The sequence below is a fragment of the Crassostrea angulata genome, chromosome 4 (assembly GCF_025612915.1).
Source record: "Crassostrea angulata isolate pt1a10 chromosome 4, ASM2561291v2, whole genome shotgun sequence".
Taxonomy (NCBI): Eukaryota; Metazoa; Mollusca; class Bivalvia; order Ostreida; family Ostreidae; genus Magallana; species Magallana angulata.
In genome coordinates, this window is record NC_069114.1 from 20,105,329 (window position 1) to 20,123,195 (window position 17,867).

General features: G+C 31.8%; 1 protein-coding gene across 1 annotated transcript; it reads left to right on the top strand.

Moving 5' to 3' along the window:
- The first annotated feature begins 5,331 nt into the window (after positions 1 to 5,331).
- On the top strand, positions 5,332 to 17,603 carry LOC128181559 (uncharacterized). The gene is made up of 29 exons (XM_052850002.1): positions 5,332 to 5,984; positions 7,471 to 7,550; positions 8,241 to 8,357; positions 8,664 to 8,746; positions 8,839 to 8,903; positions 9,168 to 9,313; positions 9,427 to 9,681; positions 9,844 to 10,200; positions 10,299 to 10,400; positions 10,544 to 10,650; positions 10,739 to 10,936; positions 11,039 to 11,104; positions 11,499 to 11,610; positions 11,712 to 11,759; positions 11,852 to 11,918; positions 12,011 to 12,110; positions 12,283 to 12,335; positions 12,427 to 12,553; positions 13,033 to 13,142; positions 13,335 to 13,437; positions 13,807 to 13,963; positions 14,677 to 14,758; positions 15,113 to 15,179; positions 15,300 to 15,385; positions 15,867 to 15,990; positions 16,254 to 16,295; positions 16,491 to 16,544; positions 16,963 to 16,990; positions 17,122 to 17,603. The coding sequence occupies exons 1-29, from the start codon at positions 5,338 to 5,340 to the stop codon at positions 17,601 to 17,603; spliced, it is 4,065 nt and encodes a 1,354-aa protein (XP_052705962.1). The 5' UTR covers positions 5,332 to 5,337.
- The last annotated feature ends 264 nt before the right edge of the window (positions 17,604 to 17,867 follow it).

A 17,867-nucleotide genomic window follows, 5' to 3' on the forward strand; every position in this document is an offset into this window, starting at 1 on the left:
TCCCGAAGCCGCATCCTACGTTCCCAAGTTTGCAGATCTGTTAGTAACTGTGTGAAATCAATATTTTTTCTAGTTGGTACAAATTTTAATCCTTTTTTCAATAAACTCATTTGATCTGCAGTAAGTTTTTTTGATGATAAGTTAATAACTTCCATTTCACATGTTTCAGCTACTGTTTTTGGTGAACATACTTCTTGTTCGTTGGCCTGAGTAGTTATTTCGTCAATATTAGCGTGCATTGATGGTTGGTAATTCTCTTCTTCAGGAGAGGGTGATAAGTTGCAAATACATGGGCGATGTGAGGTCTTAATTAAGTTAAAATGATTTGACGAATAATTAAGACAAATAAAATCTTTCTTATGATTACATTCACCAAGCGGATATTTCTGCCACTGCAATTGTCCTTTGAAATATGTTTGAACAAAAATGTCTTTATCAAAACGATAAGATGTAGCGATTATTTCTGCCTCTGTGGCCCAGGAAGCCACACTACCATCTAATAACTTGACGTTGTTCAAATGAGTGTCAAAATCCCCATCCACAAATTCTCTGTAAAATAGTCTATTGGAACTCAATTCTTGAACAATGGTGTTTCTTACATTTGCATGGAGATCCTGATTTTCATAAAGATTGTACGCAATGCATCTATAAAAACAATTTCCGTCTCCCTCTACTGAAATTTCTGTAGATGTATCATCTCTAATAGCATGATCCACTGTATGTATAGAAGTATTTTCTGATATGTCCGAAATGTTATCATCAACTACTGGAATCCTAGATAGTGCTGAGAGTTTCTTATTCTTTAACCTATGAAGTCGGTTAGCACTAGCATCAACATTATCTTTGATGGATGAAATGGCAGCCATAAATTGCTTCTCGCCGAGTTTTTGCCGCAAAATTTCACATTGCCTATCTATGTTTAAAAAACAACACTTATCCGAGCCGTGTGGTGCAAAAAAATGTGTTATGTGTAAATACATTATTTGTTCTGGCCAATTTCAAGATGCTAAGGGCAAAACGTATCAAGTTAAAAATCATATCGATTGCAAGTCAAGTAATGTTGTTTATGGGGTGTTTTGTAAAAAGTGTAACAAAATTGTATATGTTGGGGAAACGGGGGTGACTTTATATCAAAGACATGTTTTAAATTTGTCACTGATCAGGAGAGAAACTAACGACCCTGTAGCAATGCATTTTTATACTGACGAACACACAGTTGAGGATTATTCTGTAATAGGTATCGAAAAATTGTACAAAGATGAAACTTACAGAAAATTCAGAGAAAATTTGTGGAAGAAAAAATTGAATACTTATATACCTTTTGGTATAAACAAAAGGGAACATTATTGTCTTTAGACTACATTATTACTGGTTTGTATAGACATTTCCTTTATTTTATGTTCCGTTATCTATACATTTTTTATTTATTACTTGTTTATGTACTAATTACGGCTATCACTGTGCTTTCTATAGATTCTCACCTTTATTTCATATGTTTTTGGCGCAATATTGTTGTATGACGTCACTTGCCAGACTGTATTCATATTGTGACGTCATAGTATATGTTCTACGTTGTGTTGCTATAGACAATAAACACCGACTGATGAAGACCGGTAACACGGTCGAAATATTTTGAAACAGTGTTTTAAAAGTTTTTTATTATTCATTGAAAAAGAGACTTTGGATATATATATATATATATATATATATATATATATATATATATATATATATATATATATATATATATATATATATATATATATATATGTGTGTGTGTGTGTGTGTGTGTGTGTGTGTGTGTGGTTACTTGTTCTTTTCCAGGTATCCAAAATAGATGTTATTTATGGTATAGTTTTGAAGATATATACATTGTAGATGCCATGAGTATATCAAACACACAGAAAAAAGGCTGTTAAATTAATTGTTTCAGTTTTTAATGTCCAGAACCAGCATTAAAATCTTTGTCCATAAACATAGTCCCCAAGGAGCTGACCTCCGGATAATGTTTGTCTTATTTCTTTAAAAACTTAATATGAAAAAATAAGCTGAGACTCATTTGTCTTTGGAAAAGTCAGAATGAGTTTTTCTTCATAAGCACTAACGTATGATTGACGAGGTTCTGTATAAGTGTTATAATCTCGGCGGGCGGGAAGGGGAGATAGGTGGACAAGTCGAACAATAGTCTTGCTTTTTATCATTAACGAGCCATGGACATGATTGCAACTAAAGTAATCACGATGATAGAAAATATCATTCGAAGAGACCAGAATGAAACAATATCTTCGTTTTCCCTTAATCAACCGAGCTAATTAAATCCCATCGGTTTATGAAAATTATTTTATTTTACTGAGGTAATTATAAAAATTATATTTATATATAAGTTTAAACTTAATGGTTCTGATATCTTTTCAAACAAATGCAAGCTTAAAAAGTAATTTACGAACTCGCGGAAACAAAGATTACTGCGATGAGAACACGTGTACATATAAACTCGTGTAATCAATCTCGAACTGTGCCATTTCTCATGTACATCAGAACAATAGAAAAGACGAGGACATTGGTCTCTCAATTTATAATGCTCAAATTTTATCCTTTTCTGAGGTATCGCGAGTTCTTTAAACTATCATTTTATCCATGTACCCTACATAATTCGACATCGGTCAAACGACTTATATGTCTTGATTAGGTTCATTCGTTAACGTTATGCACGTTATTTATTTGTCTGGGTCAAAGGTTACGATGAAACCGGTAGCCGACGACACCCGATGCGAAGTCAGACATAGGCCAACCCGCTGTAGTACCATTCAGAGGTAGGATCAAATGACTCATATTTCGTATTAAAATCTCTTAAAAATATCGAGTGACATGGTTAACTTTGATGCATTTCTTTTTCCTTAATATTGAATTACATCATTATTGTACATGTATAAAGTTGTATCACAGTTATACGTAATGGAGTTTGTTTCCATTTAAAAACCAACGACGTTTACTGTATGTTTTTAACATTCTATTGACCGTTCAGATTGTATTTGATTAAGACAACGCAAGTTTCTGCAATCCATTTTTTCTGAAGAATAATAGTATAATTCTTATCTTCAAAAATGTACCATAATATACAAGGTTATTTTTGCCATGTGTTATTTTCTTGCACTTTACAAATTTCGCCCCGTCTTGAATTCTCCCAGACAAAGCTGTATTGAAGAAAGATAATATAAGACATTAGAATTCGCCCAGTCTTAAATTCGCCCCCTGACAACGAAGGCGAAAGGGGCAAAAATAAAACAGGGCAAATATTACCCTGTTTACAGTATCAAAATTATATAGTCAATTACATATTTAAAGCTTCAAACTTTAAATTTAATAGATTGTGATAATAACAAAACAATTTACAGAGTCAGATCTTGTCAATCACATTGCTATTACTACCACATATTATCAATAAATATCATTAGTTAGTATTATTTTTTTTCTTTGTTAAACATCTGATCTGGCAAGGATGTCACGAATTCAAATAACAAAAAAAAGTATATTGCAAAATTCATTTCTTATGGGCAGATTATGTGAATAACTACAGTAAATGCAAAACCAAAAGAAATGACATTATTGTTAATTTCCCCTGTTATGATTGTACAAAGTCATGTGCTGAAAATGCCAAGGTAATAGAATAAGGCAATGTTAAAGACAAGGTCCTGTATGTCTAAATTACATTTAAAATTTTTTATTCCCAAAATTAACGAAGCAGAGAATGTAAATATATAATGTATACCTGGTACATGAAAATTCATTACATACTGACAAAGCTTGAGAAAAATGTGAACATTTAATACGAAAATACAAGGAAGTTTATTATAAACTGTTTCTATTTGCCTAACATAACAATGCTTGTCTTCCTTAATACATAAGGTAGTTAATTAATTTTACAGCATTTGGTTAAAATAATTTGAGTGTATCTGTAAAACAACAGTGGATGAAATTTTTAATGCCGAAAATTTTATCATAAAATTATTATTTATGATAGAAAAATGAAAATGTTTAACTCTATTTACCAACAGTAAAGGATTTTTGCACTATCTGAAATCAATTGACAACAAAACACAAACTTTAAACGTCCTAATGATTAATATTTTCCGTTTTTTTTCATGTTCTATTTAAATTATTGATAGACAAAAACTTCTAGTTGTATGTTATTCGTCGAATGAAGATGAGTTTTTTTGTGTTCAGTAGGGAACAACACACCTGCATTTGTTCTGTTTATTTTAAGGTAAGGAGGATGTATTGTGAACAGATTGACCAACCAAATCTGCCTAAATATTAAAATATGATTTGTTAAGTAATAAACTATTTTTTAGTAAAGGAAAAATCTATATATTTTTTAAATGTTAGTATTTTCCTTTTAATTTAACATAGAACTCTTCTAAATAAAGAAGGTCACTAAAGTCTAAAAATGGTCACGACCATCAAACCCTCCTTAGTGACTGTGTTGTGTTATCTATGGTCTTCATTCAATAAAACATAAATTGTCATTTGATTTTTGTATTTTCTCAAGTTCATGAATCAATTTTACGGATTTTTAAAAATTCATAGCACCTGATTCATAAACATACTTTTATTAACACACAAAAACTATATTTAACTTAATTCATTTTACAACGATTGATAAAACAAGTTCTACAACTTATATTAATCTCTCTCGCTGGCACAGCTTTTAGTGCGACGGGGTCATTGACTATAAAACTATCTGTTCATCTGTTTCTGAAATATAATTGTAAAATCACTATTGTATTTACTCAAATTGCAAGAATTTTAGGTTTTAATCATATGTTCATCATGAATAATTATGCATATGTTAACTTTATGCATGTTTTTATTCAGAAAATTGCATATTAACATTAAAATAAAGCCAGGTTGAATAATATTAATGCTTACGGTGACTTGATTTTGCATATGTAACATCTGTAAGTGTCAAAGTGCAGTGTGTCGGGATGTTCAAAAATAGTTCATCTTATTTGCTATGTAGGGCAGGTATACATTCAAATCCAGGCCGAAAACAATCCCCTTAACGACACAGGATACTTCTGAAATGGTGAAGTAGATATCAGTTTTGAGCTTAATTACTTTAAATTCAGGATTTTCATGAACCAAGAAAATTAATGTGCTCCGAAAATGACACAAAAAATGTAAGCATAGCTAATAGGGAACGACTGCCTATTGGTAAACTCCCATTAAAATTTCATACGCTTCATCAAATAAACTTCAGGAAAATTAGATTATATTAAAGAGAAAACTTAAGACCACAACAATACAATTTGATAATCTTACGTAGTCAGTTGTAAAATGTGGGGCCTAAGACTTCTAGTGCGAGTAATTGTGGCATTCAATTTGCTCTGTTTAGCATTTTGTGTTTATAGGAACTGCGGAGGAATCGTCCGTGCTCCAAAAGGTGTTGTAACATCTCCGAACTTTCCAAATGAGTTTCCTACACCAATTTTGTGCGAATGGGTTATCCTAAACCGCCAGACAAAGTTCACATTGATCCATCTTACTCAATTTTATTTGAAAAGTCATTTTACCGTCCAGTTCTTTCAGGAATATACGAATTCTGAAATGTACAGAAACGAATCAAGACCGGAAGTATTAAACGCTTACCATGACGTGTACACAATGGTTATTCCGGCTCCGTATGCCGTTCTGCGGTTTGGAGTCCATGAAATGGGCGACATAAATATCCGGGTCTTGGAACATATGACCGACGTTTACGGTTTTAATATTACATACGAATTCGTTAATTCAACTATAGATTATCACAAAGAAACATGCACTGCGTACCACTGCTCTTACCTTGGACATTGCATCGCCTCTGAGGATTTCTCGGAATACAAATGTCATTGTTTTAACAACTTCTTTGGAGACTATTGCCATTATGGGCTAGACTGCAACCCCAAAACTAAGACCAATAGGTGTCAAAATGGAGGAATCTGCAGGTAACGTGAAGTTTATTATAGTTAACTATTATATCAATGGACATGATTTACGCATGTTTTAGTTTTTTATTTAGAGATATGAAACGTAATTAAGTCTCGCGTTTACCAAAAAAATGTATGATAATTAAATTTAAAATGAAATTTAAAAACATGCTGGTATGTAAACGAATCTAAATAATTTTTCCGTACAGTATTGTATTAAAAATGAACAGTATGTAGCAAAACAAATATTGCTGATTATTTTCTTTACGTTAGAATGCAAACATCAAGACCAATCTACTTTACAAACTGGCCTTTTGTAAAGAAGACCCGCGGCCCTGTCCCTCTCTTGATTTCGAATTAAGTTATAGCAAATTATGCTTTTAGATTTATAATAGATACACTGTCTCTGTAGAGATTGTCTTCTCGTGAGTAGCTTTGTTTTTATTAATGTAACAACATTCGCATGAATAATTGAATAAGTTGATATATATGATGCCCATATTCTCCGGCGAGTTCACCTCATTAATATCTATCTAATGTCACATTGTCTTAAGGCAGGTTTAAACAATTTGCTTGAACCAGCGGGTCATTGCTAAAGTAGGCTACTGCAATTACGCAAATTCATAATAGGAAACATTCAAGTAGGACACTACCTGTTTCATTCAAATAGAAGGGAGAGAGCTGAGTTATTTTGCACCTATTACCTTATAGGTGTAACCGGATTCTAACTTCAATAATTCTTAACTTATATAGGTCTTCTCATATTTTACTTTGGTTAATCTGAAATGCAGTCCACAAAATATTTTTTTTTTGATGAAATTAGAAAATCAAATTATCTGAACTTATGGAGGCAATACGGTTTTTTCTTTATGTAGATAGGACATTAAAATGCCCTCTTCTTATTTATTTTTTTTACTTGGGTTTATCTTTAATGCAGTCTACTTTTTTATTTTTTTTTAATTACTCAGAAAATCAGATTATCTGAACTTCTGAAGGTTGGGTGGTCAGAAAAGCATCCATGAGATCTACCTAAAAAATAAATAAAGAAAAAAAACTTTTCGTTTTTTTTAAACCATTATTCAGTAAAGAAAAAAATCCTTGTATTTCAACTTCAAAATCGAAATTTTTCCCCATATTTTTTTTTTTTTTTTTACAAAGTTCACTTTCAGTTCGACCCCCTTCCTCTTCCGGGTCTGACAGGTGTCGATAGGAGGTCATTTTTACATGACCTTTATTTCTGACCAATCAGGGGAGGGCTTTAACTGCATTAGAAAAATCTATGAATTTATTGGAAATCTTCGAAAGGAGATAAAAACATTACAATACCGAGTGTAAGGAAAAGGAGGGGGGGGGGGGTAAGTTTTAATCAGAAAGCTCATTTTCATCTGGAGATGTATGTATATTAATCTGAAAATAGCCACAAGAATTCAACTGTAATAAGTATTCCTCCACACGCTTGTTTGTTTTATAAGAAAATTATGTTGTTTGTTTGTGTTGATTTCAGCTACCTGAACGGGTCACTGAATTATATATGTGAATGTCCTACAGGTTACACGGGGGACTGGTGTGAAATTAAGCAAGACGGTGAGTTATTGTGTAATTGAGCCTTTTAAAAAAGACTTAAGCGACACAAAATATCGACATAAACTCTGTAGATTGTAAATCTAGTATAAGCTACTGTATGTACGATTCATCATAATATATACACTGTGTAAGGTATCTCTCTACATCAAAACTTGTACTTTTTAAAACATTGCATCACAAGATATCAATTAAAGTCTTTCGTTCACTTGTTCGTATTAATCAGTTTGGTTGAATATTATCATAGTCCAGCAGTTAAAGTATGGGGTTTGTCAACCACAGTTCATGAGTTTGAAACAGAATGGAAATTTTGTTCGTATATACTATATAACAATTTTGAAAATTGAAATTGGTTGCATCAAAAATTGCAAATGGTATTTGTTCGTCTGTTTGACTTAAATACTTCTTTTGCATCATGCTACATAATGTATCAGTGATATTCAGGTAGTGTTTTGCTGATGGGAAACAATTTAAGGTGAACTAAACCATCTTAATTTTTAATTTCTACAAAGTCATACATACAGTTTGAACCTTGTCAGCATACAATTACAATACATTACAAAAGCATAACGATTACTCAGCTTCACAGCAATTTTTGTATAAAATCTTTCTCTTATAAAGTAACTAAACTGTTTACAAAGAACTATATTAAATGTCTTACGAAGCATTCTGATTTTGTTCGTTTCTGTCCAGACTGTTATTATCTTGGTTGTGAACATCTTTGTGTGGAAGTAATACCTGGAGTGAAGGGATGCCAGTGTGAAGAAGGGTACCAGATTGGACCAGACAGGCAGTCATGCATCGCCAAAGGTAGCGTTCAATGGGACAATTTTGCGCGTTACGCTATACATCATATATACATTGTTTTTTTGCTTTTGCATCACAATGTATATAATCCTTTGGTTTTCTTTCTTTACAAAACTATTATTGATTTAAAATCTTAATTTTAAGTCACCTTCCGATTTTGACTTGACAATATAAAGGTATTGGTCTAAAAGCTTCGTAGGGTACTAGTATCTGTTTACATTTCATTGTTGTTTTTTTTTTAATTTATATGTACGTATTTTTTTTTTTATTGGTTTGTAAGATCACGTTTAATTACTATCATTAAAACAGAAAACTTGGTTGTACTTGTTCGTCTTGATATTACCTCATTGCAACCGACAACATCTTTAGAACGGCGAACCGTTTATAACAATGTAAGTGACAAACAAGCTGAATCGTTCAGGAATGGATATAAAAAATAAATATTTTTTTATCCGAGTTTCACAAATTTTGTGTATTTCAAAAGGTCGTCAGAGAACTACACCTTTTGCATATCAAGAATATTAGCGAAGTCACGAATATCAGAGGAAGGTACGTTTGATAACCAACCAAAAACATTTTGATAATTAATGTCGTACTGCAAAAGAAAAAGTTGAATTTGTATTGTTTATGATACTTTGTAAATTATCTTTATTGTTTAAGCAAAAATTAAAAACAAACAACTCCCCCCTAAAAGAAACAATCCCGCAATCACATCCCCCTAAAAAACCTCCAAAAACAAAACTAAACAAACAGTACAATAAGATTCTAAAATTTTGGTCCTTACATGTTTCACATGAATGCGTTCTATTTCAGATCAAACAACTCTGATGTGATCGAGTTAAAATTTATTATTAACAAAAAAGGCATGCATTCGACGGTGGACTTATTGCAAAATATAACAAAACAAATTTATGAAAAGGAAGGTGGCAAAATTGTATTGACTTTTTCTATTGCAGAAGGTAATACAACTTTTAACTGTATCGTAAATAAAGTCTTGCATGCATCTTAAGTTCGTACTGTCCAAAAGAAAGTTAAGATAAAAATATAAGTAACGGTTCCCCCTTTCTTGTAGAGTTAAGGATAATTGACTTAGTTGTTGGCAATGGTGGTCCAACTTCTATGGGCTATATCAACGAAAACGGGTTCCTTACTATCTCTTGTATAGCAAAAGGAAGGAACACCACGACATTTCAGTGGTACAAAGATGACATACAGATCGACTTTTCCATTTCTCCACGCGGTGGATATGTCACTACAGTCCATTCTAAAACTGAAGGGACTATTCGCTCTGTTCTATATTATACACAAATAAAGAAGTATGACCAAGGTCTGAATTTACTAAACCTGTCTGAAATTCTAATCATGTATAACTTTCAATTCAAACAGTAAATGCTAAAACCATAAAAAGTTAAACTTAAGATATCATGCATTTGACGTTTGGTTCGAAGAACCTTATTTATGAAATGTTGGGTGTCTTTTATCCTTTTAGGTTATTTTTCTTGTGTGGCCTCTGATGGTTATTCTGAAAAACACCAATCTATTTACGTGAGTGTTCAGACGACACCTCAGATTTACATACCTAAGAGGCAAATGGTGCTGTCAACTAATGCTTCTGTTCGTATTCCTTGCTTTTCCATCAACGAACCTTACAACACTTTTCAATACGAGTGGTACGAAAATGGAGCCAAGATTCAGTGGCATACCCACAATCGTTTTGTAGAAAGTCTGTTACCAGCTGGAACACAACTGTTTGCTAAAAGAATATCACAAAGTACAAACTTTACGTGTAGGGTTGCAAACATGGTTGGAGCGGTCAACCTAACCACGCGTGTTTTTGTGGCAAAAGGTAACCAAACTATTGGCATGGGTTTTTGTGGCAAAAAGTAATAGGACGTAAACTTTGGTAAATTTACGTTTTGTAAAAACAAAACATTTCATTTCAAGATAACCAGTTGATGTGTCATGCTGAGATACACATGGGCATTCTTTGGCCTGACACAAGAAATGGACATTTGATAAAACAAAATTGTCCCGATGGCTTTGGAGGTAATTAAAAGTTATGAAATAACTCTGTAATATATAGTTTAAACATTGAAAACACGTCAATGAAAAGTGAAAATTAACATTTTTTTTTTATCTTTGAAGACAGACGCAATGTATTTAAATTTTTCATTTTTGTATTATGCCAGGATATGCCGAACGATCTTGTTATTGCGACGTTAAAGGCGGTTGCAAGTGGAATGAACCAAGCTTCCTTTATTGCCAGTCTAATCAGCTGATTAAAATATATGACAAGGTAGCTGCATGCAAATAACCTTATAAATTAAACTAGGGAAATTTTTTTAATTGCTATGAATTAAAAGCTCCAAAAATTATAATTTTAGGTTGAAATTCTTTACCATGGATACAGGTCGTCTACGATATCACATATTTTAGATGAACTGCACAGCTTTATAAGTACGGTAAATCCAAATATTCATGTTGGGGATGCAGAGCTATCGATAAGCATTCTACGGAGAATTTTTGAATACCAACGCCAATACCCAATGCTAGCAACAAGCAATGAGAAAGTCTCGTTCAAAGTAAGTCTTTTAGAACCAGGATCTTATTATGTCTTTTTTGATTTATTATTTATCCCCTACAGATATCATAACATGTATAACGTTCATTTCAATTTTCGATAGAATATAATTGAAGTTATGGATTGCATTTTGACTGCGACTAAAGATTTGCCATCGAATATCAAACAGGTATTAAGGAGTCTCGGGGGAGAATGTTTCAAACATATGATTTCCTTTAAAAAAAATTTTACAGTGAAATGTCAACTTATGAGTAAACTATGTGCAAAATATAAAGTAAATTGACCGGATAGTTTTTCTGTTTGTGGCGCTTTCCTCTTAAGAAACTTAATCATGTGCGTAATTTATATTTTTCATTACGAGCCAAAAACAACAGTTACTCATATCATTGGTCAGTGATAAGATACTAATAAAAGGTCAAATTCTTCTTTAAAAAGAACAAAAAATATGCTTTTCAAGGCGTTAAGCTTCCTTAGCTTCCTGAGTCAGTAGAGACACTGCTACAAAATTATATTATTCACTGATGGTTTGATAATTAATGTATATAGGTGTATTATTTTTGCAGAAACTTACTCTAGGGGAAAATATATTGCACATTTCTGCCTATCTGTCTCAAAAGTCTTTTAAGACGCTTTTTCACTTCGAAACAGAAAAGGAAACGAAGACACAAACTATTGGTAAGGCTCGCTGTTAAAAATTCAGATGAAATTGTTAAATATTAATGACTATCATATTAACCTTGATAAAGATATTTAAAATTCCGGTTAACTAATTTCAGATGTTAAGGAACAAGAAAGCAGGGAAAATGGTTCCTCAAAGACACATGGTAAAACTAATATTAATTTGATTTTGTTGTTTTCGATAGCAATGTGCATAATTGCATATCAAAATAATGTTGAAAGTTTATGAATTACGCAGGTATGACATTTACCTTATTTACGTTTCGAAGTCTGGATACTCATCTGACATCAAAAACATCCTTCAAGTAAGTTTCTTCAAAGATCAATTTGAAAACAACCTTAATTACATTTAAGAAATATTGTATAACTTCCTAGACATGTTTTGCTCTTGTTTTAGAAATCCAATGATGAGGTTTTCATCGGATCTTGTGGCTGTTTATGCAGACCATAGTTTATCATCATTGGAAGGACAGTCGATGGACATACCCATATATTTAGTAAAAAAATCTTTCATATTAACAATTTTAACGATATAAAATTCCAATCACAACATTGTATCAAATAGATTTTAAACAAGATAATGCAGAGTAATTGACATTAATATCCTTCTGAAAAAAATCTTGAAAAAAAATTCATATCAATTTTTAATTCTGTTTTTATTATATTTAGATACAAAACAAATCAAAGGAGTTTGAATGTGTATCATGGACTAGAAAGAAAAGGTATTTAACAAAACCTTTATCATATTTTCTTGCATCTATTCTTGAAATAAAAAAATAGCATTCATCAAAACCCATTTGTTCTTGTTACAAGGGGTATTTCATATCCGTCATGGGGGAATGCTAGCTGTTCTGTGGTGTCTGCCAATGCAGGAGTTGTCACATGTCACTGTCAACTTCCGGTAGAGGTGATTGTGGTAGAACGAGACATAAATATCACGGTAGGTACAAGTACCATTCATTTTTAACATGAATACTTGAATACATTTTGACAAATTTCCACTTAATGATTTTGATGCTTAACATTCAATTGGTCGTCAATTAAAAAAATACATCATCAAGAGTATTTGGGTTATAGTAAATTAAAAACGTGTTTCCCAAAAAGTGATTTCTCTAGTAAAACGAAATTCATATAGACATCAACGATCACACAATTCCTTGATATTTAAGGGAGATAATGATTTTAAGTGCCACATTTGATTTTGAGTAAGTATCTTTATATTTTTTTTACATATGACAAATATCTACATTAACATCATGCAAAAGAGGCGGTTACGAATGAAATAATAAGCAAAAAGATTTAAGGAGGATTTCCGGGCATCTTGTACACGTGTGGACCAAAATGTATACTTTTCCTTATTTATACCAAAAACTGACCAAAACTATTTTCGAAAGATGAAAAACATGTAAATATTTTCAGGTAAATAACAATGACGCAGAGACTGATATCTTTCTCGGCATTATCCTGAGTCATGCTGTTTCAATATGTGGCCTGTTTTTCTGTGTTGTAATCATTGCTGTCAACTGGAGGTACATCATGTACAACCTAATGTGTTGTAAACAAATATTTTCTTAAGATTTTTTATGGATTTTTAAAAACAAAACAAGTATAAGTAAAAAAGAAAACCTGTTATAATTGCCTTTCATTAACTTCAATGAAAAAGTGAAAGTGTTTAGTTTAAAAAAAAAAACGTATTTAAAATCGAGATGATAAATGTTTAGGTACCTGACTGGTGAACATTATGTCTTCTACACAAACTATATCCTTGTTCTACTGATGAACAACGTTGTGTTCCTGGTTTGTCACTTACGACTGCATGACAAGGTATATTGCATAATTCTTTTTAACATGTGATAATAATATATTATTGCTCATTTGTGTTTTAAAAAAATGAATGCAAGAAAGATTGAAAAAATGTGTTAAGGTTAGATAACTCGGATGGGGGGGGGGGGGGGCAATAGATGAAGTTAGGGTTGTTAACTGCTTGGGCAGGACGGCATTTTTTTGTTATTTGAGCAATAATACCAGTGAGCAGAACTCTTGATTTAAAAAATAAAAGGTTTCATATGTAAAATAAAATCAATTAAATTAATTCAAATTTAGATTTATCGAATAAATTTAGTTAGATTCATTTAAAATTTAAAATAAAATTTAATATCTTTTAAATCTTAATTACGACTTTTTCTTTGATAGATGATTTGGATTATTGGAGAAATAGCAGTTTATTTTTTATACATTTCTGCATTCACTTGTCTTTTGATGGAAATGTTCCATTTCTTCATCCTAACCTTAACATCCAAAGAATATTCGGTGAACAAGAGATGCTCAAGATTTATCATTACTGGATGGGGTGAGTTTCAAAAGATATTCTTATCTTTTGCATAGAGTCACAGGAAAGTCATACTGAAAAAAACAACAACAACACTTTATCGATTACCTTTGATGGTTATGTGATAGGTTTCATTGTGTATTACCTGTGTCGTAATTATTCGGTGATTTACATGCTTATGCTGCTATAGATTGATAGTTAAAATGGAATACCGAACATTATTTAGCTGCACACAGCCGGTTGGTGAGGTAAAACCAGAAAATAAATGTTGGATTAAAGATAAGAGTTATGTAATGGTTTCTTAAATGTAAGTGGCAGCATGCGCAGTGTGTGAATTACCAAACCTCTCTTTTAATTTAACACTGGGGGTTTCAAAAATGGCAAAATATGATTTCTAAGTAATTTATCTCGAAAATAGGTTTCGGCCTCGATATAAACAAAAGATGCAAATAAGGGTATTATTTCTGAATGGGGGTGAAGAATATCGTTACAGACATCCAACGGCCTTAGTTACTTGTATCAAAACAACTTTTCATCACAACGTTCAGTGACTTAGAAAATGTTCTTACGAATTATTTTGGTTTGTAATGGATCGACCCTCTATTGCTTAGTTCAAGTAATTTAAGATTTTATCTTGTTTTTAATGTTTCTGACACAAAAATCGTCATTTGAAAAACAAATTGCAATCCATTAACTATTTTATGACTTTACTTTTATACTATCGTGTTTTATAGGAATACCTTTGGTTCTTACCATATTTTTCTCCATTGTCTCTCAAACTATTCCAAAAGATGCATCAGCTGAGAAAAGAATGGTGTAAGTATATCTTTATAATACATTCATTCAATTCTACATTTGATCAGGTATTCCTCTGTTTGCCACATGCTTTGTCTACATACATTTCAACAAGTTGACCATCAGATAAACCTAAAATTTAAAGATAGGATTTGTTAAGCTACAGACTATTTTTTAATAAAGAAAAAAAAATCATACATTTCACCTTTTAAGTTTGGGTATTTTTTTGTATTTTTAAAATGATGGTCCTCTTCAAAAGGACGTCAGTACATTTCTAAAATGGCAACGACCATTAAATCCGTTTATTTTGTGCACCAAAATGCTAAAAACAAGCATATATTGCATATTTATAACATATACTACTTCAATTTAAAGGTGCTGGATTTCTAAGTATTCATGGCAATTCCAGGTGTTCATATTACCTGTTGCATTTATAGCTGCAGTAAGTATTGAGAGTTCGATGTGATTCAGTGATATATAAATAAAGAAGGAAATCATTAACTTTTTGAAATTGTCTTGTATCAAATTTGCTTAACTTAAAACGAATTCATATATGTTGCAGGCTTTCTTTATTTTTATGGCAATTGTTTGGAACATTCGAGTGAAACTTACTGAAGAAAGCGAAATGGTGTTTAAAAGACGCTTAAGGTTTGTGGTGTTTAATGAAACTTACTGAAGAAAGCGAAATGGTGTTTAAAAGACGCTTAAGGTTTGTGGCGTTTAATCGATATATATATATATATATATATATATATATATATATATATATATATATATATATATATACCACAATCACCAATTACCAGTCAATACATCCCATTCCCATAATTATGCAGTTATTATTCTTACAGTATGATTAACAAATGCATTATAAGGTAGTTTTAAGGGGGCTGGATAGTCAACAAAACTAACCATCAGGTCTACCTTAACTTTTAAGATATGATTTATTACGCTGTAAATTACTATTTATTAAAGAAAAATCCATTTATTTTACCTTTGATACTTTTGTATTTTCTATATTTTATTCATATTCTAAAGCAGATAAAACATAGTCAAAAATAACCACGACCATCGAGGCATCTTAAGTCGTTTACAGCTGTATAAACTTTGTGAAAACTTTTACTTTCAGAGTAATTTTCCTGAAATCTCTTGCGCTCTTAGTATTGACGTTGGCTGAATCCCTCCTAGGAATGGATATGACTGGAAAGCAGTTTTCAATACTAATTTTACACTTCATATCCAAGATAAGCCTGGTAAAATATCATTGTAAAGCCTGGAAAACTTTATTGTAAAGCCTGGTACACATTACTGTAAGGCCTGTTAAACTTTATTGTAAAGCCTGTTTAAAAAATTATAAATAAAGCCTGGTAAAGTATCAAATGTAAAGAACATTCATATGGTACGCATTTTAACAACCAGTCTTTAACTTTTTTCACAGATATTTATGGTAGAATTTTAACAATGTATTTTGGAAACAATTGTTGTACATGTATCTAGGGCTTTATTTCTTTTGTAGGTAATTTGTGTCTATGTCACTAGATGTGCATCAGACGGCAAGGTTTGTGGAATAGATATACCTTTTTTAGAATAAAAAATCCCCCTCCCCCCATTCATATTGTCATTATGATTGATTAAAGAGAGATAAAATGTAATATGTAACTATGTTTTGGACATGACACATTTTAAAATCAGGGGCAATGTACATTCATTTTTTTAAAGGTAATGTATTATGTTTGAGGCATGTTTTTTGCAGATTGAGCACTGTGCAGTACGAAACACGTGGCTATTAAACAATTATTTAACACAGGTAAAACTAAATTTAAAATTGCTACTAAGACTGGCCATTGTAGAAAAATTATAGAACTAGAACATAATTCATTTCTAAATTGGAGCTTTATTGGGCATGACATACAACATATAACAATATGATTACATATAGACATAAAAATAACAGTCTGGTTCTATAATACAATGCAATGATATTGTGCACAAAATTTTATACAATCAATGACTCGAAGTAAATTAAACAGGCACATATATAAACAAAATAATGGTGATTGAACAAGATAACAATCAGCAGATAAATACATACACATAGATATAAAAAAAATTTAGCAAATAGTAACAAAATACAGTGTCTTTTGTTTTGTTTTTTGTTTTTATATAAATTTACATCATTCAGACAAGCTGAAATGTTCCGAAATTCTCTTACTTTTAATTTTCAGAAGAAGCGATGGAAACAAAATAACATTGGTATGTTGATGAGCATTTACTCTATCATTTTTTTAAAATTTTGTTCTTCATAAGCATTTACTAATGTTAATAAGTATCGTTCCTGTCTTATTATAGTTTTGTTTGTTTTGTATTTTTCTTTAAAACTGAAGATGGGAAACTCCGCTCAGAAATAGATGCAAGAGAATATTACGACGAAGTTAACAAAACAAAATACACAAGCAAAAGAAAACAAGAGTTGTCGTCGTTGCTAGGAACATCTTCACTCGCGAGAAATTCTAGGACGGACAGCAATGGAACAGGAAGTAGTCGAACCACTAACACATCCACCAATACCAGCATCACCAATGTCAGCTCAGATAGAGAGGAGATTATACCAGGTAAAGCAATGAATTCAAAAGCAGTTGCTGAAAGGCGAGACGGAATGGAGGAGCACTCGCCTGCTAAAGGCAAGAAGTGCCTTACAGGGAAAGAGGCCACAGAAGAATACTTCACTATGCACAGCATACCAAGGAGGAACGTGAATAAAAACGGAGAAACCTGTGTACCATTCCACACTTTTGAAAACATAACCGAAGCCGTGGAACTTCATCAGGCGCTCATACACCAAGCAGACATACATATTGTGATGTAAAAGGTTTTAATTTAAGATGTGTTTGTATCTTTATCATTAACAAAATGTGAATAAAAGATTTTTTCAGTTGCATTACATGGTTGTGCAAATCATCTTAACTAATTTTGATAAGCTTGTTTACAACACAAATACACATTTGTTAGTTATAAACTTGTAAACATGTAAATGCATCGTCGCAAGCCATGGTCCGGAGTCCACATGCATGTAGCTTTCTCCTACCTACGGCTGCTGAACACACTGTTTTAATGCTTTGTTACCGCATCA

Coding starts and splice junctions, on each gene's coding strand:
- LOC128181559 (XM_052850002.1), top strand. CDS start 5,338: ATGTGGGGCCTAAGACTTCTAGTGCGAGTAATTGTGGCATTCAATTTG. Junction 10,937..11,038: donor ATGAGAAAGTCTCGTTCAAA/GTAAGTCTTTTA, acceptor AATTTTCGATAG/AATATAATTGAAGTTATGGA. Junction 12,111..12,282: donor TGGACATACCCATATATTTA/GTAAAAAAATCT, acceptor TATTATATTTAG/ATACAAAACAAATCAAAGGA.